The sequence below is a fragment of the Drosophila teissieri genome, chromosome 3R, assembly GCF_016746235.2.
Source record: "Drosophila teissieri strain GT53w chromosome 3R, Prin_Dtei_1.1, whole genome shotgun sequence".
Classification (NCBI taxonomy): Eukaryota; Metazoa; Arthropoda; class Insecta; order Diptera; family Drosophilidae; genus Drosophila; species Drosophila teissieri.
Window position 1 is genome coordinate 16131563 of NC_053032.1, and position 24993 is coordinate 16156555.

At 49.3% G+C, this 24993-nt stretch overlaps 12 protein-coding genes across 12 annotated transcripts; 4 read left to right on the forward strand and 8 right to left on the reverse strand.

Annotated features, from left to right (window-relative positions):
- Positions 1-35: 35 nt before the first annotated feature.
- LOC122619728 (protein O-mannosyl-transferase TMTC4) lies at positions 36-2427 on the reverse strand. Its single transcript, XM_043796831.1, has one exon. It carries the CDS (start codon positions 2321-2323, stop codon positions 206-208), a length of 2118 nt encoding a protein of 705 aa, XP_043652766.1. The 5' UTR covers positions 2324-2427; the 3' UTR covers positions 36-205.
- Positions 2428-2643: 216 nt separating this feature from the next.
- Positions 2644-3312, forward strand: LOC122619731 (trafficking protein particle complex subunit 6b). Its single transcript, XM_043796834.1, has 2 exons — positions 2644-2801; positions 2868-3312. The coding sequence occupies exons 1-2, from the start codon at positions 2733-2735 to the stop codon at positions 3255-3257; spliced, it is 459 nt and encodes a 152-aa protein (XP_043652769.1). The 5' UTR covers positions 2644-2732; the 3' UTR covers positions 3258-3312.
- Positions 3258-3959, reverse strand: LOC122619730. Its single transcript, XM_043796833.1, has one exon. The coding sequence runs from the start codon at positions 3946-3948 to the stop codon at positions 3313-3315; it is 636 nt and encodes a 211-aa protein (XP_043652768.1). The 5' UTR covers positions 3949-3959; the 3' UTR covers positions 3258-3312.
- Positions 3960-4148: 189 nt separating this feature from the next.
- LOC122619729 (zinc finger protein 502) lies at positions 4149-5600 on the reverse strand. Its single transcript, XM_043796832.1, has 2 exons — positions 5212-5600; positions 4149-5150 (listed from the first exon to the last, which is right to left on the reverse strand). The coding sequence occupies exons 1-2, from the start codon at positions 5539-5541 to the stop codon at positions 4149-4151; spliced, it is 1332 nt and encodes a 443-aa protein (XP_043652767.1). The 5' UTR covers positions 5542-5600.
- A 47-nt stretch (positions 5601-5647) lies between these two features.
- Positions 5648-7390, reverse strand: LOC122619134 (NF-kappa-B-repressing factor). The gene is made up of 5 exons (XM_043795875.1): positions 6963-7390; positions 6511-6854; positions 6258-6454; positions 6038-6199; positions 5648-5973 (listed from the first exon to the last, which is right to left on the reverse strand). Exons 1-5 carry the CDS (start codon positions 7372-7374, stop codon positions 5751-5753), a joined length of 1338 nt encoding a protein of 445 aa, XP_043651810.1. The 5' UTR covers positions 7375-7390; the 3' UTR covers positions 5648-5750.
- A 127-nt stretch (positions 7391-7517) lies between these two features.
- LOC122619135 (surfeit locus protein 4 homolog) lies at positions 7518-10010 on the forward strand. The gene is made up of 4 exons (XM_043795876.1): positions 7518-7770; positions 8515-8778; positions 8844-9254; positions 9315-10010. Exons 1-4 carry the CDS (start codon positions 7720-7722, stop codon positions 9399-9401), a joined length of 813 nt encoding a protein of 270 aa, XP_043651811.1. The 5' UTR covers positions 7518-7719; the 3' UTR covers positions 9402-10010.
- A 412-nt stretch (positions 10011-10422) lies between these two features.
- On the forward strand, positions 10423-15044 carry LOC122622102 (N-acetyl-D-glucosamine kinase). The gene is made up of 5 exons (XM_043800286.1): positions 10423-10553; positions 11141-11243; positions 13623-13833; positions 13900-14125; positions 14317-15044. The coding sequence occupies exons 2-5, from the start codon at positions 11218-11220 to the stop codon at positions 14901-14903; spliced, it is 1050 nt and encodes a 349-aa protein (XP_043656221.1). The 5' UTR covers positions 10423-10553; positions 11141-11217; the 3' UTR covers positions 14904-15044.
- On the reverse strand, positions 11386-12869 carry LOC122622099 (serine--tRNA ligase, chloroplastic/mitochondrial). Its single transcript, XM_043800282.1, has one exon. It carries the CDS (start codon positions 12696-12698, stop codon positions 11445-11447), a length of 1254 nt encoding a protein of 417 aa, XP_043656217.1. The 5' UTR covers positions 12699-12869; the 3' UTR covers positions 11386-11444.
- An 84-nt stretch (positions 15045-15128) lies between the features above and the next one.
- On the reverse strand, positions 15129-20245 carry LOC122622098 (cytoplasmic FMR1-interacting protein). Its single transcript, XM_043800281.1, has 9 exons — positions 19919-20245; positions 18004-19835; positions 17656-17948; positions 17484-17596; positions 17225-17424; positions 16632-17167; positions 16475-16569; positions 16035-16421; positions 15129-15968 (listed from the first exon to the last, which is right to left on the reverse strand). The coding sequence occupies exons 1-9, from the start codon at positions 20123-20125 to the stop codon at positions 15756-15758; spliced, it is 3876 nt and encodes a 1291-aa protein (XP_043656216.1). The 5' UTR covers positions 20126-20245; the 3' UTR covers positions 15129-15755.
- A 95-nt stretch (positions 20246-20340) lies between these two features.
- LOC122622101 (39 kDa FK506-binding nuclear protein) lies at positions 20341-21885 on the forward strand. The gene is made up of 3 exons (XM_043800285.1): positions 20341-20496; positions 20676-20888; positions 20947-21885. The coding sequence occupies exons 1-3, from the start codon at positions 20481-20483 to the stop codon at positions 21780-21782; spliced, it is 1065 nt and encodes a 354-aa protein (XP_043656220.1). The 5' UTR covers positions 20341-20480; the 3' UTR covers positions 21783-21885.
- LOC122622103 (39S ribosomal protein L9, mitochondrial) lies at positions 21867-22798 on the reverse strand. Its single transcript, XM_043800287.1, has 2 exons — positions 22640-22798; positions 21867-22582 (listed from the first exon to the last, which is right to left on the reverse strand). Exons 1-2 carry the CDS (start codon positions 22709-22711, stop codon positions 21908-21910), a joined length of 747 nt encoding a protein of 248 aa, XP_043656222.1. The 5' UTR covers positions 22712-22798; the 3' UTR covers positions 21867-21907.
- Positions 22799-23098: 300 nt separating this feature from the next.
- Positions 23099-24798, reverse strand: LOC122622100 (serine protease easter). The gene is made up of 3 exons (XM_043800284.1): positions 24533-24798; positions 23958-24344; positions 23099-23875 (listed from the first exon to the last, which is right to left on the reverse strand). Exons 1-3 carry the CDS (start codon positions 24591-24593, stop codon positions 23145-23147), a joined length of 1179 nt encoding a protein of 392 aa, XP_043656219.1. The 5' UTR covers positions 24594-24798; the 3' UTR covers positions 23099-23144.
- Positions 24799-24993: the final 195 nt, after the last annotated feature.

Below are 24993 nucleotides of genomic sequence, written 5' to 3' on the forward strand. Positions count from 1 at the left end.
ACTATCTATATTTAATGTCTTTCATTGGTAAGTACTTTCAAAATATTCGGAGACAAGTAATTGAACCCACAACCTCATATTTCGTTTGGGATTATTTCGGCTTAAGAAGTGTACATAGTTGTTGGGTTTATTTTCTTATTATTTGCAAACAACCAAGTTTTTGGTTGGATCCATATTTGGCGGGTGGCGGTGGGACTTAAAACGCTTATCTCGGCGTGACCTGCGCCTCTCTCTCCAGGCGTTTCAAGAGCTTGCTGAGATTCTCCCGGGCTGTCGTTGCCCTAGCCGCGCTAATACTTATTGCAGTCCGATAAGCCTCTATAGCCTCCTGCGTCTTGTCCCAGCGGTGGTAGAGAACTCCGAGATTCGTGTGATACAAGGTATTATGGGGCTCCAGCTCAACAACCCGCTTGTAGATTGCCTCCGCCTCCGTGTATTGTTTTAGTTTGCCAAGAACGTTGGCTCGTATGAAAAGGATGCTGACATCGTTGGGTAGGTGTTGTAGAGCCTGATTTGAGATGCGCAGGGCGTCGTCCTGCAACCCCTTATTGTCCAGCATTGTGAGAATGTTAGCCCAGGCTTTCGGTTGGCGGGGATTAATAGCCACAGCATGCTGCCAATGATGGAGGGCTTCGGCGTAACGCTTCTGCTCCAGATACAGATTCCCCATGTTGTAGTAGCAGACAGCGAAATTCGCCCTGTACTTCAGGGCCTTCTCATAGCTGGCCAATGCCTTGTCGAACTTTCCCTGAGCCGATTGCACAATGCCAAGATTCATCCAGGCCGCTGGAAATGCAGGATACGCCTGCAGCGCCAATCGAATGTATTCCTCGGCGGTGGATAGTTGACCATGCTCCCGATACAGGTTGCCGAGGTTCATCAGGGCTGACTCATAGTTCGGATACAATTCAATGGCCTTGTGGTAGTGCTGAAATGCTTTCGTATTGTTTCCTGTGTCAGTGGCCAGTCGGGCTATGTTATAGTGCACCTTGGCATTGTCTGGACACACCTGTAAAGCAGACTTGAACAACTGCTCCTCGTTGAGCCAATCGGTAGCTCGCTGCCGAGTCCGTATCATCATTACGGTGAAGAGCAGCATTAAAAGAATCCGTAGAGCAGTGCGCCAATGGGTATTTTCCGTACTGCAGTCGTACCAATATAAGAATCCGTAGATGGACAGCATGCAAAAGCCAATGGAGGGTACATAGAGCGTCCGTTCTGCAATTACAAATCCTACGCAAATAATTCCCGACGCGGGCAGGAACGGGATAATCATTAAACCCAGAGCTAACATCATTCCGGGCAGGCGACGGAAGTTCATCAGAGCCACCAATACGATGGAGTAGAATCCGATCACGCCCTGCAGCCTCAGATCCCAAATATTAGTCACCAGCTTAACGCATCCCAAGGCCCAGTCGTAGCAGAGCCAGTGGGGGCACAGCATCAGCCAGATATTCATGACCAGCAGATACTGCTGGGAAAGCCCACGGGTCAGCACATGCTCGTTGTGTGCCACGGGGTTGTCCACTTCCTTGAAGGTAGGTGTCTCAAAGTCCTGCCACCAAAGGCGAGCCGTCAGCAGACCCAAAGTACCCAGCAAGTAGAACAGGTAGCTTGTCCGGGTGCGCAAAAGACTCCACTGATCCTTGATTCGCAGATGGTAGTAGCCATTTTGAAAGTAATCCAACAGTACACACGACATGGGGATGGTCACTGCGGACTCCTTGAACAGCATTCCCACAGCGGTGAGCAACATAATCAGCCCGCCAGTCTGTGGACCGAGTCTCCCGGTGTTGGCCACGGTCAGCAAAAGACACAGCAAGTGAATCATGCCGAACATGAGCTCGGCCCTACCAACCACACCAGAAACCGCCTCCGTGTGTATTGGATGGGCGGCAAATAACGCGGCGGAGAGGATAGCCCATCGCGCTGTGCTGACTTCCGGAACATAGAGAGAGCGAATCAACCGCCAAATGAGCAGCGTGTTGACGCAGTGCAGCAGGAGGTTTAGGAACTTCATGTGGGCGGCACTCAGCCCCAGCAGGGCATACTCGCAGTGGAACATCAGGGTGGTCAGTGGCCGAAACGATTTGTGGGAATCGGAACTGAGCAGGGAAGCACCCCAGAAGTCGTGCGTGAAGATTGCCGTCCAGTTGGTGGGCAGTGAGTTGACATCCCGGTTCTTGACGATGGCCACCGTATCATCGAAGACGAACTTGGCTCCAGTGAGGCCGCCGCATCCGTAGCAGAGCAAACAAATAAGCACTAGGATGGCCTGGCAGACCATGCTGTGCAGAGTGGCTTTGTGGGCGAGGTCCAGCATCCTGGATTAGTTACTAATTCTTGTTTGGTCAAGTTTAATTCACTTATTTTGCGAATTTTAATCAGAGTTGTTTTGTATACATTTTTTGTTGTGCTTCTCGCCAAACACCCCCTCACTAAACAGCGATGCCAGATCAGCGATAAAAATAAGTGCAGTTTGGCAGAAAATAAACATTGAATAGTATATGGAAATTGAAGAAATTTATGAACTTTTATTATTTGAGAATGTGTATTAAAAAAATTATATATACCATTATTATTCAAGTAGAAATAACAGTAACCCAAAATAAACCGCTAAAAGCTAGCTAGCCATTCGCCCGGTAACGCAGGCAACAGCTGACTAAATATAGATCAAAACAAATTCGCTAAAAAATTTGTTGAACTTACAAAGAAAAACTAAATCCTGGAAAATGTCTGAAGAAATCCTTTTCGATTGCCTACATGCGGAGATTGTCAATTATTGTCTGGATAGCAATAAGGTAGGAACCCGTGTGACGTGAAAGAACCAGTCATACAACAGATTTTGATTTGGTTCCGCCTATTAGGAGCACGACCTGGCCACTTTGGAGTATATCGGCTTCACCACCGGCTACCGTCTCATCGAGCGACTCACTCGTGAAGTTTCCCGTTTTAAGGACGAGTTGGAGACGATGAAGTTTATTTGCACCGACTTCTGGATGCTCATATACAAGAAGCAAGTGGACAATCTGAGGACGAACAACCACGGAATGTACGTTGTGCAGGACAAGGCGTTTCGCTTTCTTACTCGCATTTCGCCGGGCACCAAGCAGCTGGAGCACGCCCCCAAGTTCGTGGCCTTCACATGCGGACTGGTGCGAGGAGCTCTTAGCAATCTGGGCATAAACAGCACGGTGACGGCCGAAGTGCAAAGCATACCCGCCTGCAAATTTCACATAGAAGTGAACAGGAACTAATTAGGATGTAAGGCAATGGTTTATTACTACAATTATAGAGATACTACAGACTAGACTAGGCTATCTTTTCGTAGAATGCCACAATATTGTGGTCAGTCCAGTTAAGGCGTTCTCGAAAGATCCACTGGTCGATGGGCAGTTGGGGCTGAGCAGGATTGGGATCTGTGTGGATTCCCAGGGCGGGCAGTGGCCCAATTAGTATAAGCCACTTTCCTTGAAACACTTTCAGATAGTCCAGAAATGCGCCGCGATTGTTAAAGTAGCAGAAGAGCAACGCACAAGGATGGGCGTCACTGCAGCACTTGGCCAATAAATCCGCATCCAGTTGGCTGGCATCCTCTAAATAGTTAAGCGGTATGAAACTTCGGACAGAGTACTTGCTCTGCCACCAGTTGCGGTCAACCTCCAAGCCGAACATGGAGACCTCCCGACCTCCAGACACAGTCATAAGCCATTCCAAAAGCCCACTGCCGCAACCTATGCTCAAAATTCGCTGGATGCCATGCATGGCTAGCAGCTGATTAAAATATTCCAGGTCCACCGATGTGGGCCACATCCAGAGCAGTTTGCGCTTAAGCTGTTGGTCCAGGCAGTCGCCCAGAGCGAGCAGCTTACGCCAGTTGCCCGACGCATCATCAGTTAGGTAATAAATCTCACGCAGTGTCTCGAGTTCCGATCGCTCGTCCATCATATTGAATACTGTTCATTGCAAATTAAGTGCTCTTGCTGCTTCCGATGGCCGGTGAACTTGGCAGTGACGTCGGCACGCGGAAATATGGCTAGCGGCCAACGAGATTGTTGCGGCTCGCTTCGGTTCGCAGCACCTGACTTATCTCTAATAAATTAGGGGACCTTTTTTGAAAAAGGCCCAACTCATTAGAGATCATATCGTCACTTTGTGTTTTCTTCTTTTTGGTACCAATATTTGAAATTCTTGCGCCAGTGCATCTCGCTAAATTTGGAGCTACCTTGCCCCGGGATACGCGGCTGGTGATGTTGCAAGGCGGGTTCTTGTGCATCCGGGCTGGGTTCGCTAGAGTATTCCTCGTTGTCCAGATCCAAGATGATCTTGCGATATAGCTGGACATTCTCCTCTGGCATTACATCTGGCAGAGGCAGGTGCTCTGGGGCAGCTTTCCCTTGCTCCAGCTGCAGTTCGGAGAGTTGAGATTGTAGTGGCGTAGTTTGCGGTAACATCACTGGCTCAACGTTGCCCACACTCTGTATCACGCTGTTGTATCGCACAGTCTCAGATGGTCTTTCCTCCGCCATCGTGGCCTCCTGGGCACTGGAACTCTGTACAACTATCTCCACAGTACTGTCAAACGCACAACCAGGATGCATAGATCGCAGATGTCGCAGCATGTTGTCCTTCCGGTTGACCGTGATGTCGCACTGGATACAGCGGTAGCGTTCTGCAGTCTTGTGTTGCCTTAGATGCCGGCCCAGAGCATCCGGATCATTGTAGCTTTTGCCGCACAAAGAACAAGACTGACGTTCGCGACTTGAGTGTCGCTTCATGTGCAGCCGAAGCGTGGTTTGGCGTAGAAAGGACTTCTGGCATACTTTGCACTTGTGTCGAATAATGTTCTTGTCGTGTTTTCGCAAATGCTGGTTCAAATTGGTTTTGTTCTGAAAATGCTTAGAGCAGAGCTCGCATTTAAATTGCAGACCGAGATCGCTGTGGATCGTCAGGTGGCTTTTAAGAGAGCTCTTGCGGCGGAAAACCTTCTGGCAGATCGGGCACAAGTGATTCTCCTGGCTGTGGGTAAGCATGTGCCGCTGTAAAACAACTGGTTGCTTGAAACTTTTCTGGCAGACGCTGCACGAGTGCTTCGATTGATTCTCATGGCTCATAAGATGGTACTTTAAATGCGAACTGGTAGCAAACCTCTGCAAACAAAAATCTGAGTCAAGGGCAGTACACACAGTAAAACTTCACAGTGCAACTCACGCGTCCGCATTCCTTGCAGTTGAACTTCTTGAGAAGATCGTTGCCGCAGGTGAGGTGGTAATACTGCTGGGTCCGGCTGCGGAAATCCTTGTTACAGACTGTACAGTGGTAGCCCTTCTCTGTAACAATAATCCGCTTATCCGCAGATGTCCTTGCTTGCGATTCGAGCGTCTCCTGGATCTTGACACTTTCCTGGGCTGCAAGTCGACATTCCAGGCAATCCGATACATCCGCCACCAAGCAGAGACGACACTTGGCGTGTCCACAGCTGTCGGTGACGAGACGGTTCTGTCCCGTGGCATCGCAGTTGCAACGAGGACATTTATTCATTGCTCAATTTTAAATGCATTGAAATCGCACGCACAGGAAACTGCACTTGCATCAATGCTTCTTCTTTCCCATCGACATTCAGCACGAAACGTAAACAATGTACACGGTTAGAAATAATCTGCATGTATTTTACATCCTTTATATTAAAACTAAGAATAGAGAAGATCTTTTTATACGAGTACTACGAGCTGAGATATTGTCTGTCCTGCCTATTCGCCAACATTTTCCAACTCCAGGTCAGCCACATGACCGGGAAACAGGTGAGCCTTCTGCATGGGCACGTGCACAAAGTAACGCTCACAAAACTTGGGGTTGCGTCGTAACAGGACCTCGGTCAGTATTTGGCCATAGCTGATCTTCTTGGTGATCAACAAGCGCCGGGACTCACCACTGCCATAGCTATTGGAACGCAAGCCGAATTGCCTGGCAATTCTGCAAAAGCAAATGCCAACATTATAAACTTCAATTTGTTATGATGAAGAATGCAGGTGCTTACTGGTGAAACGTAGTTCTTTCTTCCTTAGAAAACGTGGGCTCAAACTGCATGTCACGTATGTCGTCCGACCTCACATAGTTTTCTATAAGCCTGCGGTAATCTGCGAAATTTCCATTCGGATTTGTTAATCCAAGGCCATTGCGATTGCTCTTTAGCAGATAACTGATAATAAAAGAGGGTTTAGCATCATTTGGCGATAAATTGAAAGTCTAACTATTACCCTACGGGATCCTCACGCCCCTGCTTCAGGCGCCCTAAGCCACCGCCTGTCCAGCCCATCAGCCGCATCATGCGATATCCCTTGTTGCTGGCGTCCAACTTGGGATCGGACTGACTGTCGGCGGACTCCTTGGTGACATTGATGTTGACGCCGTCTTTGTTCTTCTCCACCTTGATGGTGTCGCGCGAGGCATTCAGCTGTAGAAAGCGGCAATGGCTTAGATAAGGCATAAATTATTTCAAGACTTTCATACCTTTATACTATAGCAATGCGACTGGAGCGTCATAAACGCCTGCTTATGGGCAGCTTGCTTGGCCGCCTTCAGGGTCTCTCCCTGTCCTGTCGCTATCACCTCATTATTTACTAATAATTCGGCGTATTTTGTATTATCGCTAACTGGCTGATCTAGGCTGGCACGTTCTTCGTACTTGACATTCGCAATGTTGCAGGAGTTTTGCAGGCAGTTCCGTCCCCCGGCCAAGTACACAATGAGCTGGCCGAAACGCAGATCTTGATAGAGATCGACTGGATCTCCGCCGCCAAAACACTGGCGTTCTTTTGAGGACCCCGCCGAGGGAACGGGTGCAGCCCGGCGCCCTAGTAGTTGGAATTAGGCATTAGGCTGTGGTCTCTGGCTCGTATAGTTACTAGTGATATAAAGAATCTCCTCCCGCCACTTGGCCCACTAATTGTTCTTCCGTCTACCTTTGGCGCGCTGCTCCGCCGCATCCGATGCCGAGACAAAGGTGCGTTTTAGGCGCTGTTCTCGTTTCTGACGGAAGTCCGCTGCAATTTCCTTTGACAACTCGGCCACCAACAACATTGTCGCGCTGGGATACTTGCAGCCCATGAACTCCATGTTGACGAACGTTTGGGCCAGGCACACTAGCCGGTCCTCCTCAAAACGATCCTTGTGGGCCAGCATAAAGCTGCGCCGTAGATCCCAGTGCTCATCACTTTCGTACTCCGTCTTGTAGCTGTCCACATCCCAGTCCAAGGAAAATTCTCCGGATCCGTAGCCGGCGTCCTGCTGTTTTTTGGCTTTGACTTTCTTCTGTTTTGGCTTAGTCTCCTCGTCTTCGTTCTCAATTTTCTGACGCTTGGGTTTAACAGACATCTTGATAATATAAGCAGTTAGCGTTCAACTTGTCAAATAAAATGGGCACCCGCACGCTTGTTTTTTGATTACTTTCCCATTCACAGCGAATTATCAATTACCGATTGGCCATGTGCTGCCCCTTGCCTATCGATAACGCAGCGATTACGATAGGCCCCCATCACGGCTCTACTTTGTCGTGCGTGTGTGTTTTTAAGTTCCTGACTTTTAATTCATGATTTTCTGGTAACTTAACAACAATTTGGAGAGAGACGCGACGCCCAGGAAGCCAGAAACGAATTGCCAAAGTGTCGCCACATACGATTGCCCCAAAGTGAGAGATCGGAACAGCCCAAAGCAGCCAACATGAGCATACCCAACGAGTACATAGCGAAAACGGAGGATGTGGCGGAAAAGGTAATAGATTATAGGTTGAACAGCCGCTCAGAAGTCTCCCAGGACCCCATATCCACCGCAGAGAGCCTCTTCCTGGTGCTTCCCAAATGGGTTTGCGGGAATGCCCTGACCGCTGCAGACTGGGAAAACTGCCAACGTCACCCAAACGCGGCAAAGTTCGAGGGTCTTGGCTGCATATAATCACGATCCGCTGACAAGAGGGCTACGTGCTGATCATAGGCATCCAATAAGAATTGGGTGCAACCCATATGTGATAGCATTGTACTCCAGTACCGCAATTGCCAGTTGTTGCGTCTGCCGCAGGGAAAACTCTCTCTCGCTGCTTATTTTCAATCTGTGTGCGTATGTGTGTGTCTGTGTGTGTGTGAGAGAGCTGTCCCCGCAAGTGAAAGTGTTGAAAAAGAAAGAGCGGGCAGCTGGACGCCAGCGGCCAGGTCGAGTTCCGTAATAGTCGGGCTAGAAAGCCAGGTGAACTTGCTCGCGATTTACATACATACATGTATTAAATTACATGGGCAGCCGGGCCAAAACCCGTTAGCTGGCAGATAGCAATCGAGAGATAGAGCGTTTAGAGACACGTCACAGCAAGCGGGCGATTTCCACCGACTACGCGCAAGCCACGCTCAACGGCATTGTATATTTCAATTTCTTATCATCTTGTCAGTAGCCCCCTTATCACCATATTAGCACCCGACCTGGTGGCTCTCAATTCAACCAGAATCAACCGAACGCTCTTTTTTGCAGGTCATCAAGCGCGGAAAGAATGTGCTGCCCACGGTGGCCCGTTTGTGCCTCATAGCTACGTTCTTCGAGGACGGCCTGCGCATGTACTTCCAATGGAACGAGCAGCGCGAGTACATGGACATGAGCTGGGGCTGCGGCAAGTTCCTGGCCACCGTCTTTGTGCTTGTCAACCTGCTGGGCCAACTGGGCGGCTGCGGCATGGTGATGGCCAGATTCAAGGTCGACATAGCGGTTGGACTGCTCTTCTTCATTGTGGTGTTGCAGGTGAGTCTGCATCCTTGTCCGCCTAAAGAAGAAGCCTTGATGTTAACCGGATTCTCTGTTTGCAGACCGTGGCATACTCCATTCTGTGGGACTTCCAGTTCTTGCTGAGAAACTTTGCACTCATCGGAGCCCTATTGCTCGTCCTGGCGGAAGCCAGAATAGAGGGACGCAGCCTGTTCGCCGGCGTGCCATCGATGGGTGAGAACAAGCCCAAGAACTTCATGCAGCTGGCTGGCCGCATCCTGCTGGCCTTTATGTTCATCACTTTGATCCGGTTTGAGCTAAGCGTATGGCAAGTTATCCAAGATATCATCGGCTCCATTCTGATGGTGCTGGTCGTGCTGGGATACAAGACGAAGCTGTCCGCCCTGATTTTGGTGGCTCTCCTCACGGTTCTGAATCTATACCACAATGCCTGGTGGACCATTCCGTCCTACAAGCCACTCAGGGATTTCTTGAAATACGACTTTTTCCAGGTTAGCAATCGACAATATCTTTATTGTGAATTGTGTTAATCTATTCTAATATATTTTCAGACTCTCTCCGTGATCGGTGGTCTTCTCATGATCGTGTCCTTGGGTCCTGGTGACGTTTCCGTGGACGGTCACAAGAAGAAGTGGTAGAGGCCTGGCAATGGTCGCTCCTTGCACGAAACACTTTCAACATTTGACTTTTACCGTGTTTTACTCTTTCCGAGAAATGTTAGTTAGGATTTACCATAAAATGGGACAACAACAGGAGCAGCATCAGTAGCAGCACAACACCGGCACGTATAAGAACTTGACAATTTTCAATAAAGGGACTTCCGCAATACCCCTCTCCACTGGCTCACTCATAGGGATCGCCCTGACCCACCCTAAATCCATTCGCGCACATTCAACGACAAACTTCGACTACATTTAGGACATTTTATTTTTGTACATAAAGAACAGGCAAGAAAAGAGTTTGGTCACTTTCGAGCCCACCCCAAATGAGAGACATAACTGATTTTTGTATCTACGCTTGTCAATATCCATGTTTTTTGCCGATTTTTTATATGATTTGTACGCTCTTATGAATAAGTTGTAACCTTGGTGTTTGCGTTTTGTTGATTGCTAGAAGTTTGAAAATGAAAATGATGTATAAAATATGATGTACCAATTGACAATGATTTGTTTCTTTCGTTTATAAGCAAAAGTGTAATAGAATTAAATTGTAACGTTTTAATAAACACAAAGATGAAAAACAGAAAATTGTGCATTTCAAACTTGGCGCCAATTGGCCGATAAATTGCAAATGCTGTTGTTTGTTTACCAGCACTGAGGTACAGCTGATTCGCAACGTCAACAACGGGGAAATAACCTTTATCCGACTACTGACTACCCGGTACTGCTACGGTAATATTTATGAATATAAATGTTTATATACAAAAAAAAACGAAATTGATTGAATAAAAAGTGATCTGAATCTCAGATATAATAATATAATATAAAAACTTGAAATAAAATCTAAAAATAGAGTGGGTACATTTGTGCGATTTTCAAATATTCTTGCAATCTGTGCAACATCAATTCAAATTAGGTGCAACACCCAATGCACAAAAATAACTTATAGGGGCGGAAGTGTTTGCTTCAGCTTGCGACAAACACAGTTGCGAGCACAATATACCCATGTATTGTGCAATTACCGGGTACACAAATATCAAAGAGTCGCTGAGCCTGAAATGAGAAATATGCCAAACACAACGCATTTGTTGTTCAAAGCGTTCGGAACGTGGACGGATTGAGCTGCGCCGGGTAAGAGTTGCACGTCGTAAATATTGAAGTTATGAGCCGCTTCTAATCAAAATCTAATGAGTGTTTCGATGTGTGGGCGTGGTATAGTAAATCAAAATAGCAACCTCTGCAACAATAATATTATGGGTGATGTGCCAGATATGTGTTAACGTAAGCAAAAGTGAGCGGGATGCATTATAAACTAGTTTGGAACACGCACGCTTGGCGCTCTCACTTTTGCGGCCACGAGCGGCGGTACAGGCAAACCTCATGAGAACGGAAGTGGTACGACGAAAGTTCGACTTCCTATGTAAAAAGAAATATATCCGCCACTATAAATAAACCCTCGATGAACTAGAAGTGCATTCTTTGAACGCATGCACCTCTTGCTGTGCTGTCTGTTTCAGTTCTAGGTTCAGATTCTTTACTGGTCTCTGGTGTGCTGACTTCACCTGTGTCAGCGGTATTTTCTTACCTGGGCGGTTGACAAATGTTTTGGGGCTAATGAAACGCGATAAGCTTGATCCGAGTGCTAACAACCCGGTGCAGTGCTAAAGTTAATCGTGCAATTGTTTATTGCTAAATGGCACTCGTTTTTTCTCTTGCAGGAACCGCCTTCTCCACATCAACAGCCTTTTGAACCACATTCCAGTTGGGACTCGCATTAGCCCAGCTCGCTAACACAATGAAATATTTCGGCGGAGTCGAAGGGTATGTAGAAAGGTCACCAATCTATTTGTAATTCAATAGCCTAACGCGATGATTAATGAACGTGATTAAGCGCAGGGTGTTGGTGTTATACCCTGATCTGCCAGATATCGGCAGCGACAAGTGCTTCAAAATATTCCCCAGCTTTCGTTGATAAGCACAATGGTTTAATGATAACAGTCAAAGGTACAGAATGTAATTAGCCTAGGCCTTGATGAATTTGACCAGCTTCGTCTCCGGTATCCGTTTGTTTCGCGTGATCAGCTCCTGGTCGTCCATGAATGGCCGCAGAACGGCAGGTATCTCGATGCCATCTTCCCGCTGATAAGATTCCAGCAGGGCAATCAGCAGACGCGGAATAGCCGTCGCAGTTCCGTTGATGGTGTGGGCATGGAGGATCTGCCCGTCAACGGAACGGCGGTATCTGATGCCCAGCCGCCTGGCTTGATAATCCGTGCAGTTGCTGCAACTTGAGATCTCTCCCCACATCTGGCGACCTGGCATCCAGGCTTCGATGTCGTACTTCTGGTACGCCGGAGCGCCCAGCTCGCAAGGCGGCATGTCCAGCAGCCGAAAGTTGAGGCCCAGCCGCCGGAACAGATCCACCTCAATATTCTTAAACTCCTCTAGCTCGGCCTCCGACTGCTCCTCTGTGCAGATGGCAAACATTTCCACCTTGTTGAACTGGTGCACACGATAAATGCCTTTCTCCTCCTGCAGTCCCGATGTTTCCGCCCGATAGCATCGACTCACGGCGGTCACTTTCATGGGCAGCTGCTCCTCCGACAGTAGTTTATTCGAAAAAAATCCGGCCAGGGCCATTTCCGAAGTGCCCGAAAGGCATTCGCCGGTGTCCAGTTTGTAGACTTGTGTGCGTTCACCCTCAGTGCGCATGCCACAAGATTCGATCACCTCCTTGGGTAGTATGTCGGGTACGGAGATCAGTTTGAAACCGTGGTCGGTGACCGCCTGAAGTGCATATTGTATGATGGCCTGCTCCAAAGTTGCCAGTTGGCCAGTCAGGTAGTAGCTTTTGTGTCCCGTATAGTTCCCCAAGTGATCCATGCGGTAGAGGTTAAGAGCACGGGCCAATTCCGAGAACTCCTTGAGGCTGGACTGTGGTGGCAGTTGCCGGTGGACATACTGCGTCAGTTCCCGCGGTTCCTCGCCGTAGTCTTGCAGGCGCGGATGCGTTGCATTGGGCAGCTGTTCTAGTTCCGCCTGCAGCTGACTTAGTTTGTGCTGGTCCCCAGCCTCCACCTCCTGGATGAGAGAGCGAATCAGTGGCATGTTGTTCTTGTGGTGGCGCACAACCACATTTCGCTCCAGTTCGTCCAGCTGGGCACTGGTTGGAACCGGTCTGGGTGTTGGAGCCTCCGCCGCCTTTGCGTCATGCGACCTTTGGCGGCGCAGTAGCAGCAGAGGCCGCCAAAGTCGGGAATTCGTCGGCAATTTCATATTAATTAACGTGCTTCTTTGTGGCACGCCAGCGGTCGCGGGTTGAGGAGCTATTTCATTCACTTTTTAGTGAAAACATTTAATGTTTTTGCGCACTATTTGATAATTATATTCCGCATAACCGCACATAACAAATTGTAAAAGCCGCTAACATTCTGTTAACATTCGATTATTTATCGAAGTCTTCAATGTTTGATGTGTTAACGTTATGCACGCTGTTACGTACGTAACGAAACTTCAGAGCCTTATTTTGAATTGGCCCCACCGAGGTATTTTTATGGCCGAAGTAAATTGAAAGAAAGTTAAAAATAGTTAAGCGGCGATAACAAACGTCTTTTGTTGTGCCCACTTTGCATGGCCTATCAAAATAATTGCCTCAATTGAGCGTATTAAGCAGTGCAATTTCGTCACGTCTTTTTTGTCAGTGTCTGTCAGTGTAGCAATATAACGGTAACTTCAAGCCCCTATTTGAGCTTCTTTAATTTGATTTCTTTGGATTGTTAAATGCACAAAAACAAAGTTTTGATACTTAATCATTATATGTTTTTATTTTCGATGGGAATGTGTAAAGGCATCAATCTTGAGTTATACATAACATGAGATAAGATAACAATCTTGGCTAACAAAAACGTTTATGTTTCTATGGCTTCGGAGCCGATAAGTTTTTCTCCGTGTATTTATGGTCTCGGTTTTATTGGGATCTATGGGTTGTCGAATAGAATTTGTGCGTGTGACACGTTTTCCCTAAATGAATTTGTCAATTGCGTGGTTCCTTAACTCCAATTAGCCGTCACCAGATCGGTTAATTTAATTTCATTCAATAGCGGTATTGTCCGCGGTCACGGCCCCTACGGGCATACAACACCCATTGTAAAACGATGAAGAGAGCCCGGAAGTAAAAACCATCTTCTTTGTCTCCTGCAGCGGAGCCACCCACTCCCGGCTGGTCATCTGCGATGAGAGCGGCCAATCCGTGGGCGCCACGAGCGGCCTGGGCACCAATCACTGGGGCATCGGCATTCCGGAGTGTGCCCGCCGCATCGCGGACATGGTGGAGCGGGCGAAGGAGGAGGCGGGCATTCCCAAGGATACGCCCCTCACCAGTCTGGGATTGAGCCTTAGCGGATGCGAGCAGGTTAGTGATAACAACCCATCAACAATATATTAAATTTCATATATCAATACCACTCTATCCTTTCAGGAGGCCACCAATCGCGAGCTAGAGCAGGAGCTGCGCACCACGTTTCCGGACCTGGCCCAGAGCTATGCCGTGTCCAGCGACACCATGGGCAGCATGTACACCGCCTCATCCATCGGAGGAATGGTCCTTATTTCAGGAACTGGATCCAATTGCCTGCTGCGAAACCCTGACGGCTCCACGTCCAATTGCGGCGGTTGGGGCAACTTCCTCGGCGACGAGGGAAGCGGTAAGTGGGGAGCATAAATCGGTTGGCCTTATCAGCTAATGGTCTACTAATGCCTGGCCCAATGTCGAGATTAACGGCTGCATCTCCGATTAGGATTGCCTGATAGCGTTGATTGCCACTGACTCATTGCCGCTTTTGTTGTGGTTTATTTCGCAATCACCATACTGACCCCCAACCTATCTATTTCCCAGCCTGGTACATCTCGTATCGCGCAGTCAAGGTGGTGTTCGACCACATGGACAACTTTGAGCAGTCAGCGGCTCCCGTGGAGAAGACTTGGGCTCTGATCAAGGAGCACTTCAGTCTGGAGACGCGCTTGGATATGCTGCCGCACTGCTACGCCAAGTTTGACAAGCCCTTCTTCGCCAATCTGTGCAAGAAGCTGTCACAGAACGCCGAAAACGGAGACGAACTGGCGCGCGGCTTGTTTCGCGAGGCCGGCGTCCACCTGGCTAGAATGATCCTTGCCCTGCTGCCCAATGTGCACCAGGATTTGGTCAAGACCGGCGACCTAAGCGTAGTGTGCGTGGGATCGGTGTGGTCCAGTTGGGATCTGCTGCAGGAGGCCTTCATCAGTGAACTCTCCAAGACAAGCATCGACTTCAACCTCAAGCTGGTGCGCATCACCAAGAGCAGTGCCTACGGAGCCTGCTACCTGGGTGCGGATAGTGCGGACTTTGATCTTCCGAGAAACTATGCCGACAACGTCACAGTCCTGTACACGTACACCGATCCTCGAAAGAAATGCAAGACCACCAACGGCGTAGCTGCTAGCTGAATTGTGGTAGACAACACATTCCGAAATACACTTCCCAATTGCCAAATTGACAATAAATATTCCAGTTAGTGGTACGGATAGGTAGTATTATAGCTTATCGTGAAATAAATAATGTTATCTTTTGACGAAATCCGCTGAAAAGTAATGAGGTTTCCCTTTTAATCTGGCTAAAGACCCACCTATACTTTCTCGCCGTGTCTTAAAATATGTGTCGCATTATGTGGGTTTGTTAGAAATACGTATGAAAATTTTATTCGATAATGTTCATTGTATTAATTGCATGTGTCTCAATGCTGGCTGTCGTGGCTTCTTTGAATGTATGAATGTATGGGCATACACTGTGCGGCATCTTTTTTGTAATACTTTGATTGTGTTTAAAGCCAATTTGTTTTTATTTCGCCGTGCTGTCATCAATTCTTTGGCTAATTTGATTCTCAAATCGGGAAGCAGAACATAAATGTATCTGTTTGTAGCGAGGGAATACATAGGCCAAAAACATAATATCTTAGGGAGCTTAAAATAGAGTATTTGGGATAATGTACGAGTAGTTGAATCGAATGCCTTGGCAAGTGAATCAAACTTACATCTATATATGTATAATTGCTTGGATAAAACATTTAACGTACTGTAAGATTGAATGCGACATACCAAAAGAGATTTTCAATAAAATCGAATTCAAATAGAACCAAGACCGCCTCTTTGACTAAATGAACTGTCAAAATGTAGGCAGCATAGCCAAGAACTTGGCTATTCGGCTTTTACGTCGCTGTTTTCCCGGGGACTAATGCAACTGCGATTAAGTATAACCTATTTGTATGCGATTAGCTTAAATGCATCCCTTTCCAGGGGACTTCAATTGTTTATGCTCTGCCGCAGCTTCTGGGGATCCTGGTAGTGCGACGAGGACGATATGACCGAGGGATGCTGGGGCGGTGGAAAACACCGCACGTGCTCCACATTTGAGCCCTCGCCATCGCCGCCTTTCAAATATTTGTTGAGAATGGAGAAGATTTGTGAGTTTAATACTTGGAACCGACGAATCCGATCCACCATTCGCTTCAATTGCTGTAACGATACATCCGAGTTATGTTGCGACATTTTGGTAGTTATGACAAAGCTGCAGCAACTTACAATGCCCTTGACGTCTTCATCCTTGCCATCTACGCGCTGAACCCGCAGGATGTGGTAACAAAAGTCCAAAGCCTCGAAGCGCCGTTGCTGGCCCAGAAGTACGATCATGACGCACCCAGCCCAGTTCAGACCTTCGCCGAAGAGTTCCTCGATGGTGTACTCAGTGCCCCTTACTGGAATGCAATAAACGAACTGCAGAGCCGACCAAAGGCGGTGGAACTCCGAGCACTCGTCCACGTGGATAATGCCGTTGGCCGGTGGAGGACCACACCACACTGGATCGTCCAAATAGCTCTTCACGCGGTTTAGAATGACCTCGAAGATGCTGAGGCCGCAGCAGAGACGCTCACGAGTCAACAAATCTCCCTCTCGTGCTATCATCGCTTGCTGTTGGTAAAGTTGAGTTAAAAAGTTACCTAATAAAAAAACTTGAGATTCACCTTTGCAGTGCCGATCTTTTCCACGTTTGAAACTATCTGCAGATTGGCAAACTGGGCTTCAAGTCGCTTTTGCTTGGCCTCCGGTTTCTCATTTTCTGAAAGGGGGAGAGTTGTAAGAAAGAAGAACTACTGTATGGAAGTGTCTACCCATACATACCTTTGCAAAAAGGTCTGGGAAATATGTTCTGGAAGAGGGCGGCGTGCAGCAGATCGCACACCTCCTCCTGCGAGAGCGCCTGTTCGATCAGCAGGCAAAAGATAATGCTGTTGCCAAACTCCCGGAAAGACTGGAACAGCTCTGTCTTCGCATCCGGATATTGCACGATGTCTGTTAGATGGGCCTGATAGTAACTGAGCACTCCAGGCGAACCATATTCGCAACGGGGTAGCTTGCACGACTTGGGCATGGCAATCATTAGCGTCTTGGTGAACTGCAGCAGCGAGCCCTGGATCAGCGGCTTAACAATGTCCTTTAGAATAATGTCCATGACGACTGCTATGCCCTGATAGCCCAGCAGGCGGCACATCGCATGGAAATGCGGTGATCCTACAAAGCCGGTGTACTGGCCATATTGTGTGGAATAGGCAGCATTCAGCTGCTTGGAGCCCCACAGATAGTAGTGTGACATTTGTGGCGGCTTCTCACGCTGTATAGCCTGTGACGACGACAGATTCACTTTGGTTCGAATAAAACTGAAAGAGATAATAGTAATTAGTATTTTCGGCAACAAAATTTGGAAGCAGACTCACCGATTTGTGGCTGCATTATAGCAGTAATTGACCAGGAAGTCGTAGTTCAGTTCCACAAAAACGTGCAGTGTGATTCTACCGTAGGGCGCCAGTACGTTGTGGTTAGCCTCCTTGACCATGCCGTCAAAGTTATCCAAGGCCAAGTATTTGCTTAGCAACTTGTGGCAAATTCGATTCGCCTCCAAAAGACCTTCAAGTTCCTGAAATCAAACGTGTTAGAGACGAGACTGCTTCTGGGCATCACTATGGATCCACTTACCACAATGCCGGTAATATCGTTGCCCTCGAAGCGGCTGATGGCCAACTCAATGCTCTTGTGCATGTTGGCGTTTATGCGTTGTGTGATCAATTTATTCAAGTCAATAGAACGGCCTTAATGAAGAAAAGAAAAATTAACCAAAAGACCTTTAGTTAATGGGTTTTTTGCTTACCCAGAAGTTGGACATGTCGTTGTTTTAACAAGGTCTCATAACGATTATTGCGGGGATACGATTGAAAGTTGAAACCGAGTACCTCGCACTCCAAGCGGAAACGCTTGTCCAGGAAGATGCTGCCCGCCAATTGCTTGTAATGGGCGAAAATCTGCTCGCTGAGCTTGTAGACAAACTGGTCGAAGCACAGATTAACTTCGGCCTCCACTTCGTCGTACAGGAACTGCTTCCGGAAGACAGTGAGAGCATAGTACGCCGAGTCGTTGTACAAATCCAGGGGGTACAAGACAAATCTGTAAAAGACACATAGTTAGTATGGATCAGTTCACCTGTTTGCCAGTTACTTACTCCATCATCGAGGGCTCCTTTGTTTGCAGAATGTGATCGGTAAGGATCCAGGGCATGGACATCTCAATCGGGAACTGAATACGCTTCTCCATGGTGATCAGATCTTTGCATTCCTCGTTGTGCTGATGACGCACCAAGCACTTGTTAACCTTACGACCCATGGTCATCTCCAAGTAGAACTCGCGGTACCACAGCTGCGAGAGATCGCAGCACTTCTGGAGCGTGTCGCTGAAGTTGAGCAGGTAGCTCCAGTAGAACGATGTCTTGTGGAACGTGTCGATCTGCAGCAAGCAGTTTCCGTCGATGTCCTTGCGCAAAGTTCGCTTGCCTCCGCTTTTGTCGGCGATCAGAGACTCCAGCATAGTACGCACCATATATAGCTGCGTGGAGGAGGGTCCCACATTGAGACGCGGCACCTGGATGCGGAAACCACCGTCGGGATCCTTCTTGCCCTTGGCCACTGGGTCGTCGGTGGGCTCATAGCCCTTCTGCCAGTCCGCCGACGTCTCTCGCACCGACATGATGATGCTACGGATAAGATCCTTCTTGTTCTTTACGGCCTTGCGCAGCGGTTCACGAAGCGAAAGCTGCACAAAGTCCTGCAGCTCGGAGTAGATGTTACGCCGGATAGCCTCGCACAGCACGGTTTCAATGCGCGCCATCAGCACCTGCAGTCCCTTTATCATGGCAATCACCTCGATGAGCGCGAATTTCTCCTCCGAGGTGTAGTTGTAGCGGGTGGCCCGCTCGTACTCCTCAGCCTCAACGGGGCACTCCTTGTTCTGGTGATGATCAGTGGGATGCAGTAGCTTCCAGGAGTACAGCTCGGTGACCACACTGGTCCACTCGGACAGCAATTGCAGGCCGCGCAGAGCCAGATCGGCCGTAATACGGTTCTCGGCATCAGAGGGATTCTCCTTGACGGTGGTGGTCACCTCGTTGGTGTATCGCGCCAGCTCCGAAATGTACTTGACGTGATCCTCGCGTATCTGCGGCAGGTGCACCATCAAATCCGCCTGTGGGCTGATGGCGTTCGAGCTAGACAGCGGCCACTTGCTGGAATCGAAGTGCTTGCTGCGCTTTATGTAGTTAAAGGGGGCAATCTGCATGTCGCCGAACAGAGGCACCACTTCCAGGTTTTTGAAGATGCGATCGATGCGGTCCAGACGGATCTTCTTCTTTTGATCGAGTTTGTTGATATTGCACGCGTCGCTGTCCATTAGGAACAGGCCAAAGCCCATCACCTTGACCAGCATGTGCTTCTCCTCAGGCGTCAAGTACATCTTTGTTTCGAACATGTGAACGCAAATGTTGACGACATCCGAAAGCAGATCCTCGTAGCCCACGATCTTCTCCAACGTGTCCTTGACCGTGTCGCGTATCTTGTTCTGCGTGGCCAGAAACATGGAAAGATTCTGCGACTCCTGCAGGGTGTGCGAGTCCGACATCACCTTGAGGAATTGCGCAGCTCGCCTGTACGTGGAGTAATCGTTCTTCACGCTGGACTTCATGTTCTTCAATTCGTCCAGGACGGCAAACATGTTGATGAACTTGCCCAGGGTCAGCAGATACGCCTCGGACACGAAGTCCTTGCGCTTCTCGGCGTGGCACAAGCGCTTCACCTCTCCGGAAAAGGCCTCGATGGCCTTGCGTTGAAAGTACATGAAGTTCAGCAGTTTGTTCACCTCCGGGGCCAGCACCTCCACCGTCTTCTCGTAGATCTCTACTCGATTGGGCTGCTCGTTGGACTTGGGCTGCGGGATGGCGCGCGAGCAGCAGCGCCAGGTGTAGAGCATCACTGCGTGCTTCTGCCCCTCGTCCAGGAGCACATTCTGCGGGCGGAGAGGGAGGAAGAGAGAGAGGAAAGAGGTAAGCTGTGAGTAATGCTAGAGATAAGCCGGATGAGCTAACTCACCAAGTTGGCATGGGTGGTGGCCTCCTCGATGTACTTGGCAATGCCAGTGACAAAACCATTGCGGTCCTCGAAGTTCGTATCGAAGTTTGCCTTGTAGATAATCGAGCAGGGCTGCGCCTCGATGCACGGCTGCTCGTCCGGCAGGGAGAGCTCGTCCAACACCTCCACATTGGACAGCGCGTCGGCTAGCGTAATCTTCTCCGTCATGCTGGGCTGCTTATCATGCTCCAGCAGCTCGAAATGGGTAAATTTTAACAAGGCGGGGCCCCAATCCAATCGACACAAATTTTTTTCGCCACAAATACAACACGACTCTGGCCATTCGCCGTGGTGCGCCGACAAGTGGGCATAATTAGCACATTTCTGCATAGCGGTTGGTGTCTGCGCTATGCATAACTGGCTGCCCAGCGCTATCTTCGATATAGAATCGCTAAATCGATAAAAACGCGCGCGTTGGCGATACATCACATCACTAGCGTCTGTGGTTCCGTTTCGTTCTACCGAATTGAATTCCTCATTTTGAATTGCATTTTCCGCTGAGAGTAGCCCACAATCCTGCAAGATGTCGATGTTTTGGGGTAAGTCGAACTGCTCTTGTATGCCGACCTCGGACTGGCTATGCCACAGAGCTGTGGCCACTTCCGAGCGCGGTTCTATTGCCGCCACGTGCTTGCCGCTTGATTTGCCGGCAGCGTGGAGCGGCGCCATTTGCATGCCGAGGTAAACCATGTTTTTGACCAACTGTGTGGTTTTCCAGGTTTGAACATGAAGCCTGAGCGCAAGTACTCGCAGACCATCATCAAATCGTTCCATATCTCGGGCGTGGCACTCGACAAGGGCCAGGAGGCCAAGTTATACCTCGCTGCCGAGAAGCAGGAGTACATCGTGGCCACCGTGACCAAGGCCATTCCACAGGTGGCTCTGGACCTTAACTTCAGCAAGGGCGATCGCATTATGTTCTACACCGCCGGTAAGTCCTTTTATGTCCACCCGTTCATCCGTTTCTGACGCACTTATCCGTTTCACAGGCGACGCCAGCGTTTCTCTGCTGGGCTACTTGCACGACATTGATTCCGAAGATGAGGATGACGAAGAGTTCACGCTCGAAAAATTGCTGAAAGCCAAGGGGGGCAAGAAGAGCAAAAAGTCTGAAGATGATGAGGATGAGAGCGGTGAGGAGGAGGAGGACGAGGAAGAGTCTGATGACGATAGCCAGATAATTGAGGAATACGAGTCCTTCCTAGAAAATGGTGAGGAGGATGATGACGACGACGATGAGGAGGATGAGAACGAGGAGAGTGGCGAGGAGGAGGAGGAGAGCGACGACTCCGATGCTGCAGAGGAACAGCCAAAGGCCAAGGTTGCCAAGCTCTCCCCGGGCGCCAAGAAATCTGGCAAGGAGCAGAACGGTGTGGCCAAGAAGGAGGAGGCCAAACAGCAGCAAAAGAAGAAGGAGAAGCCAGAGGCCAAGAAGGAGCAACCAAAGGCAAAGGAGCAGGCCAAGCAGCAACCGGCTTCCAAAGAGCCGCGCACCATCACCGGAGGCGTGAAGGTTGTGGATCAGCTCGTCGGCAAGGGCGAGGAGGCCAAGTCGGGCAAACGCGTATCCGTGTACTATATCGGCCGCCTGCAGTCGAACAACAAGACCTTCGACAGCCTGCTTAAGGGAAAGCCATTCAAGTTCGCTCTGGGCGGCGGAGAGGTCATCAAGGGCTGGGACGTGGGAGTCGCCGGCATGAAGGTGGGCGGCAAGCGAGTCATCACATGCCCCCCGCACATGGCATACGGCGCACGTGGGGCTCCACCCAAGATAGGCCCGAACTCCACTCTCGTCTTCGAAGTGGAACTGAAGGCTGTGCATTAGTGCACTATATTAACATCATATAGACTCGTAATCATAAGTAAGTATCCGCGTCGTACAACTTGATAAAATGTTAAATAAACTATGTTTTCCGCCTGTTCATAAATCAAGCATATATTTGGTAGGGTCTATGTGCTCTTTTCGGGTGAGCCTACATCCAGCAGGGGCTCAGACTGCAGCTTCCAGTGCTCGAGGACGTAGGGCAGCCGTTCGCTGGGATCTGTGCTCCAGTGGTGCAGACGACACTTGAGTCGCGCCTGTTCCAGCTTGTTTATGGTCACGGTGCAGTAGAAGTCCTTGCTCTCCTTCTTTAGGTCGGGTCCCTCGATGCGCTCCTTGGGCAGGGTGATGCACTCCTCGCGACAATGGAACCCAGCCTTGCGCAGTGAGGCCTTGATGTGCCAGGGCTCGAGCACCCATGGCTCATCCTTGTTCATCACCACCGCCAGCACAATGGACTCCAGCATGTTGACCGTGCGCTGGGCGTAGGCGGAGCTATGCTTAACAGCCGATTTTTCAGCCTCTGTCTTGGCGTACTTGGCCACATTCTCCGGCGTATTGTACGCGGCCAGTCCCGGCAGCAGGAGCTTATTGTAGACGAAGTGCGGCTTCATGGATACCACGTCGCCCTTGTCGCCAACCCCCTCGACAAAGGTCTTTAGCACCACCTGCATGTTGGGCCGCTTCTTGACCAGCGTGTCCTCCACAAGCTCGTAGATGAAGTTCTTGGCCCTCATCTGGCGGGGTTTCTCGTTGATTTTGTGCAGCGGCGGGTCATATTTGCGCTTCAGTACGAACGTGGTCTGGAAGTGATTGAGTGGTGAATGGGGATCGCTTCCTTAGTCCAGCAGAGCACTTACCCGCACTTGCTGCTGCAAGCTGGTGGCCGATTTAATAAAATTTAACGGCGTTACGTAGATGTTCTTCAACATTTTTAACACAAATTTGTTTGCGTTGCCAGACTGCACAGCTAGCTGCCGAGTTGCCAGATGCGTTTCATTATTCTGGGCAATCCCAGATGAACATTTTTCAGCGATTTAAAAACGGTTTTTATTTTATTTAATTTTTGGCATTTTTTAATTCAGTGGGCTAAATTAATATTTTTCAATTAGGTTTTTATATTCCAATAAAACGTAACTTTTTTTATGAAAACTTAATTTGGCGCACGTTATTTTCGTACCTATAATGACTGTCAAATTGTAATGTAATAGTTCTATTACTCAGCACGTATAGTTACATATGTATGTAGATATTCAAATTACAAAAGGAAATTCCCAGAAAATGGTAAATCACTGTTTTAGTGACGAAGCGCAGAAGAATTAAAATAGTTTTGAAACGGAATTCGTTGGTCAAGTTTATTTACAATCAGGCCTCAATAGTGTTTTGGATCCAATCCACGTACTTTCCCACCAATGTGTAGACTCCTGGCCATCCGGCCAGGCCGCACGGAGTCGGACCAAAGGACACCACGCCCGCCAGGAAGTAGTAGGTGTTCACCTTGTTGGTGTCCAGGCCGATGAGCGGTCCGCCGGAGTCACCGCGACAGGAGTCGACACCCTCCTTGCCGCCGGCACACATCTGCGTGTCCTCGAGGAGAATGTCCTGGCTGCTGTAGACGTTCTGGCACTCGTCCAACCGGAATCCCTCCACGGCTGCCTTCAGCTTGAGGTTGCTGGTCGACAGCTGCTCCGTTTTGCCCCAGCCAGCCACGTCCATGGTGATGCCATCGAAGGTGGCCGACCGCAGATTGACGTCCAGGGGCAGGCAAATGGGACGCACAAAGTCGGTGTACTCCACCTGCTGGGCCAGACGCAGCAGTGCGATGTCGTTGATCTGGTTCTTGGAGGGCGGTATATAGCCGGGATGGGGTATAGTGCGCTCCACGGGCACGTCCAGATGCGGCGGCGCGCAGTCCTTCATGCCGCGCACATCCACTTCGCAGTCGGGATTAGTGTTGGTGTCCCACTCGCCCAACCGGACACCTGTCAACCGCCAGTCGGTGGGCAGTGCCTTTCCATTGACGCAATGCGAGGCTGTGACCACATATCGCGTACTGATCAAGGAGCCGCCGCAATGATGACCCTTCTTGCCCTGGGCTGCATGTACATATGTATGGATTAATAGGGATTAACCAGTGGGTAAGTGCGATCAGATTGAAGATGAGTGCCCTGTACTCACCCTTGGTGTATTCAATTAGGGCCATCCAGGGGAACTCGTCGATCTTGGTCTTCATTCCGCCGTAGATGCGATTGGACAGGATGTTGCCGCATTGTCCTGGCAGCGGCAGCAGGTTGTTGCTGGTTACATTAGGCTTGGGCGGCGGAGGCGTCTCCGATGCGCTTTCCCTATAGCGGTCCGGACAGCAGATGAGCACTTTGCCGTTGGTATAGCCGCACTGGCTGCGACTCAGGTAGAGCCGGTCCGTGTCCCGGAGCGGAGTGGTGGTCAGGAGGCCGTACAGGTACTTGCAGTCCTCTAGGTGGATGCACAGCGCCCGCTCCCGGTTTGGCGTTATGCAGCGCCCATAGTTGGACACCTGGGCCGCCTCGTTGGGAAAGTAGATCTCTGGAAGTCCAGACTTTAGGTTCAGATTGCTTACCAATATTGTGAATAAATTGTAATAAATTAGGTCATTAGCTGTGGAAGTACGGAAACAGGTTTCCAGCGACTTGTGAAGGCCCGCGGCAAAACAAATATGCTAAGCTTGTCATGTCCCAGCAGCTGTGAATCTTGGCAATCTTCTATTTACTTACGGCCCGCCGATGATTTAACCAAAATGCCCCAAAAGATGAAAATAATTGATGGTCTCAGCATTGTTGTTGCGCAAGCGGACCTCGTTAGTCCTTTCTCAAGACGTCGTCAGTGGTTTTGGTACAATGTTTTGCTCCCTGCAATATTACAGACCAACCGCAGAAGCAGTTGTCAAAATAAACGGCGCGATAATATGGACGATGGAGCAGGTGGTGCTGCGGAGTTCCCACGGATCAGAGCGAAGTGACGCGAAATGGCCGAAGGTGAGCTTGGCGCACAACTGAATCTTCGGACGCGCTGCTCAGCCCGCGAGCTTTGTCGCAAGCTTTTGGTGACTCTCCAAATCAGAAACGGATAATCGTGGGAGCAGATCGTTATCTCTTCAGGTAGATTCATTTGTTGGCAATAGAATACTTCTAGCTTGATAATTGATTTACATTCTTAGAGTCAAGTATTTGTGTTA

Excerpts from the sequence above, each read along its gene's own strand:
- LOC122622103 (XM_043800287.1), bottom strand. The coding sequence starts at position 22,711 with ATGTTGAAGAACATCTACGTAACGCCGTTAAATTTTATTAAATCGGCC. Across the intron at positions 22,583-22,639 it reads GCTTGCAGCAGCAAGTGCGG|ACCACGTTCGTACTGAAGCG; the intron begins GTAAGTGCTCTG and ends AATCACTTCCAG.
- LOC122619729 (XM_043796832.1), bottom strand. The coding sequence starts at position 5,541 with ATGAATAAATGTCCTCGTTGCAACTGCGATGCCACGGGACAGAACCGT. Across the intron at positions 5,151-5,211 it reads ACTGCAAGGAATGCGGACGC|AGGTTTGCTACCAGTTCGCA; the intron begins GTGAGTTGCACT and ends TTTTGTTTGCAG.
- LOC122622102 (XM_043800286.1), top strand. The coding sequence starts at position 11,218 with ATGAAATATTTCGGCGGAGTCGAAGG. Across the intron at positions 13,834-13,899 it reads GCCTTAGCGGATGCGAGCAG|GAGGCCACCAATCGCGAGCT; the intron begins GTTAGTGATAAC and ends CTATCCTTTCAG. Across the intron at positions 14,126-14,316 it reads CCTCGGCGACGAGGGAAGCG|CCTGGTACATCTCGTATCGC; the intron begins GTAAGTGGGGAG and ends TCTATTTCCCAG.
- LOC122619731 (XM_043796834.1), top strand. The coding sequence starts at position 2,733 with ATGTCTGAAGAAATCCTTTTCGATTGCCTACATGCGGAGATTGTCAAT. Across the intron at positions 2,802-2,867 it reads ATTGTCTGGATAGCAATAAG|GAGCACGACCTGGCCACTTT; the intron begins GTAGGAACCCGT and ends TCCGCCTATTAG.
- LOC122622101 (XM_043800285.1), top strand. Across the intron at positions 20,889-20,946 it reads CATTATGTTCTACACCGCCG|GCGACGCCAGCGTTTCTCTG; the intron begins GTAAGTCCTTTT and ends TCCGTTTCACAG.
- LOC122619730 (XM_043796833.1), bottom strand. The coding sequence starts at position 3,948 with ATGATGGACGAGCGATCGGAACTCGAGACACTGCGTGAGATTTATTAC.
- LOC122622100 (XM_043800284.1), bottom strand. The coding sequence starts at position 24,593 with ATGCTGAGACCATCAATTATTTTCATCTTTTGGGGCATTTTGGTTAAA. Across the intron at positions 24,345-24,532 it reads GGTTAAATCATCGGCGGGCC|AGATCTACTTTCCCAACGAG; the intron begins GTAAGTAAATAG and ends CTGGACTTCCAG. Across the intron at positions 23,876-23,957 it reads CCTAATTGAATACACCAAGG|CCCAGGGCAAGAAGGGTCAT; the intron begins GTGAGTACAGGG and ends ATGTACATGCAG.
- LOC122619134 (XM_043795875.1), bottom strand. The coding sequence starts at position 7,374 with ATGTCTGTTAAACCCAAGCGTCAGAAAATTGAGAACGAAGACGAGGAG. Across the intron at positions 6,455-6,510 it reads CGCATTGCTATAGTATAAAG|CTGAATGCCTCGCGCGACAC; the intron begins GTATGAAAGTCT and ends CGCTTTCTACAG. Across the intron at positions 5,974-6,037 it reads GAAAGAACTACGTTTCACCA|AATTGCCAGGCAATTCGGCT; the intron begins GTAAGCACCTGC and ends TTGCTTTTGCAG.
- LOC122619135 (XM_043795876.1), top strand. The coding sequence starts at position 7,720 with ATGAGCATACCCAACGAGTACATAGCGAAAACGGAGGATGTGGCGGAA. Across the intron at positions 8,779-8,843 it reads TCTTCATTGTGGTGTTGCAG|ACCGTGGCATACTCCATTCT; the intron begins GTGAGTCTGCAT and ends CTCTGTTTGCAG. Across the intron at positions 9,255-9,314 it reads TGAAATACGACTTTTTCCAG|ACTCTCTCCGTGATCGGTGG; the intron begins GTTAGCAATCGA and ends ATATATTTTCAG.
- LOC122619728 (XM_043796831.1), bottom strand. The coding sequence starts at position 2,323 with ATGCTGGACCTCGCCCACAAAGCCACTCTGCACAGCATGGTCTGCCAG.
- LOC122622098 (XM_043800281.1), bottom strand. The coding sequence starts at position 20,125 with ATGACGGAGAAGATTACGCTAGCCGACGCGCTGTCCAATGTGGAGGTG. Across the intron at positions 17,597-17,655 it reads ACGACATGTCCAACTTCTGG|GCCGTTCTATTGACTTGAAT; the intron begins GTAAGCAAAAAA and ends TTCTTCATTAAG. Across the intron at positions 15,969-16,034 it reads ATGAAGACGTCAAGGGCATT|CAATTGAAGCGAATGGTGGA; the intron begins GTAAGTTGCTGC and ends GTATCGTTACAG.
- LOC122622099 (XM_043800282.1), bottom strand. The coding sequence starts at position 12,698 with ATGAAATTGCCGACGAATTCCCGACTTTGGCGGCCTCTGCTGCTACTG.